Below are 2,619 nucleotides of genomic sequence, written 5' to 3'. Positions count from 1 at the left end.
ATACGCCGGCACGGGATTAAATACCACCAATACGCGGACGATACTCAATTGTATCTCTCTGCCCCGTGCCCACTCAGTGAAGCGGTAGATGTGCCAGTACCTGGAGGCTGTCAGGGTCTGTATGAGAACGAATAAGCTTGCACTCAATCCCGACAAGACTGAGTGGCTATTGATGCTCCCTCCCAAGGATGGTCCAGCTATTCCATCTCTTAGACCTGGGAGGTGACACTATATGCCCCTCAGAGAGGGCTCGCAATTTGGGAGTCCTCCTGGATCCGCAGCTGACTCCAGAACGTCACTGGTCAGCTGTGACCAGGGGGGCCTTTGCCCAAGTTCACCTGGTGCACCAGTTGCGACCCTATCTGGACTGGGAGGCCCTTCGGATGGTCACTCACTCCCTCGTCACCTCAAGACTGGATTACTGTAACATGATCTACATGGGGCTGCCCTTGAAATGTGTTCAAAAACTTCAGTTAGTCCAGAATGCAGCCGCGCGAGCGATAGTGGGCGTACCTAGGTACACCCACGTTACACCTATCCTCCGCGAGCTGCACTGGCTTCCCATTTGTCTCCGGACAGGCTTCAAGGTGCTAGTTGTTACTTTTAAATCCCTACATGGTATAGGACGTGGTTACCTGAGAGACCGCCTCCTGCCATTTACCTCCCAGAGACCCATAAGATCGCACAGATTGGGCCTCCTCCGGAATCCATCTGCCAGTCAATGTTGGCTGGAAACTCCCCGTGGGAGGGCCTTCTCTGTAGCTGCTCCGGCCCTATGGAACAATCTTCCCGTGGAGATCTGGACCCTTACTATCCTTCCGGCCTTCCACAAAGGGACCAAGACCTGGCTGTTCCGGCAGGTCTGGGGCTGTTGATTTATCCAGCCCCATCTTAAGCTATGAATGTTGTGGTATTTTCATGTTGTTTTTTTATTTTTTGTATGTTCCCCCTTTTTATCTGTAAGCCGCCCTGAGTCTCTTGAGACTGGGCGGCATACAAACTCTATAAATAAATAAATAAATAAATAAATAAATAAATGAATGAATGAATGAATGAATGAATGAATGAATGAATGAATGAATGAACGAACGAACGAACAAACGAACAAACAAACAAATGAATAAATAAATCATGATGTCACCAAACAAGTGCAGAAATAACTGGGGAAGGTCATCCAGAGTGTTGCCACTGGAGGTGGGGTATCATCTGCATGTTCTTAACAATCAACTCTATTGAGAGAGCAGTGTTGAAAGAGATTTAGGTCTCAATATTTATCTCAGTTTAGACCATGGATATTAAACTCACCCTGTCACATTGCCATCATGTAATGTTTCACAACATTTTTACCATTTGTGGAGCTGAGGTGGGCGTGGTCTGTGTGTGATGCATCTGGCCCGTGGGCTGCCAGTTTGACACCCCTGTGTTCAACAATGGATTCCTTCCCCCACTGTTTGGGGAATCTTGTTTTCCCTGGCTGCATAGCAAGTTTAATTATTCATTCATTTATTTTACCATTTGGAATATAATTTCAGTAGTCTTACAATATTATTATTATTTATTTCATAGACAGAGATCACGTTCACATAAAATTCCATATTCATCCCACCTATTATGATTATTAATTTGTTTATTCTACTGATTGATTATTATGTTGGAATTTAATTTCATTAGTTTTGCACTCTGTAAGTATTTTTTCTTGTTTTTAAACCATTGTATTTGCCAAATTGATGCAAAGGAAGTGTATAAGCAAATAAGAACTGCAATGAAAAAATAAATATCATGAATCTAAGAAACAATGTTAAAGTTATTTCCCAACTTTTATTGTCAGATGTTCCTTAGTGTTCAGGTCTGGCCTCAGGATGATAAGGTAGCACTTGGGGATGAAGATGCAGCCCAGCAGTCCAGCACTGGAGGCCAAGATGGAGAAGATCTGAACAGCTACCATGTATTTCCCTTTGGTGCTCAGGTAGGTGGGCAGGAAGGAGACCCAGACGCTGCAGAAGACCAGCATGCTGAAGGTGATCAACTTGGCTTCATTGAAGGCTCCAGGGAGGTTCCTGGCCAGGAAAGCTACAATAAAGCAAATGGCAGCTAGGAAACACATATAGCCAAGGACAACATAAAACATGACGACAGAGCCTTCATTGCATTGAAGGATGATCTCTCCAGGCTGCGAGTGGAGGTCAGAGTCAGGGAATGGTGGTGAAACTGCTAGCCAAATGCAGCAGATGATAATTTGGACAGCAGAACAAGAAAGGATGATGGAGTTGGCCAAGCTCTTCCCCAACCATCTTCTCATTTTATTCCCTGGCTTTGTGGCCAGGAAAGCCAACACCAGTGTGATTGTTTTGGACAACACAGAAGATACAGCTACTGAGAAGACAATGCTGAACATTGTTTGTCGGAGAAGACAGGTGGCTTTCCTTGCCTGTCCAATGAAGAAAAAGGAGGACAAGAAGCAAAGCAGAAGGGAGACCAGGATGATGAAGGAGAGGTCCTGGTTGTTGGCTTTGACAATGGGAGTTTCTAGGTATTTAATGAATATGATTAAAATGAATCCTGTAGTTAAGAACAAGAGTAGGGCGAAAGAGACCAGGATGATACCCAGATGTTCTTCAT

The 2,619-nt window shown here is 44.7% G+C and overlaps 1 protein-coding gene across 1 annotated transcript; it reads right to left on the bottom strand.

Annotated features, from left to right (window-relative positions):
* Nucleotides 1-1,804: 1,804 nt before the first annotated feature.
* LOC116502526 (vomeronasal type-2 receptor 26-like) lies at nt 1,805-2,395 on the bottom strand. Its single transcript, XM_032208406.1, has one exon. It carries the CDS (start codon nt 2,393-2,395, stop codon nt 1,805-1,807), a length of 591 nt encoding a protein of 196 aa, XP_032064297.1.
* Nucleotides 2,396-2,619: the final 224 nt, after the last annotated feature.

The sequence above is a fragment of the Thamnophis elegans genome, chromosome 2 (genome assembly GCF_009769535.1).
Source record: "Thamnophis elegans isolate rThaEle1 chromosome 2, rThaEle1.pri, whole genome shotgun sequence".
NCBI lineage: Eukaryota > Metazoa > Chordata > Lepidosauria > Squamata > Colubridae > Thamnophis > Thamnophis elegans.
This window is presented reverse-complemented; position numbering and strand designations above follow the sequence as displayed.

Coding starts and splice junctions, on each gene's coding strand:
- LOC116502526 (XM_032208406.1), bottom strand. CDS start 2,395: ATGTTCAGCATTGTCTTCTCAGTAGCTGTATCTTCTGTGTTGTCCAAA.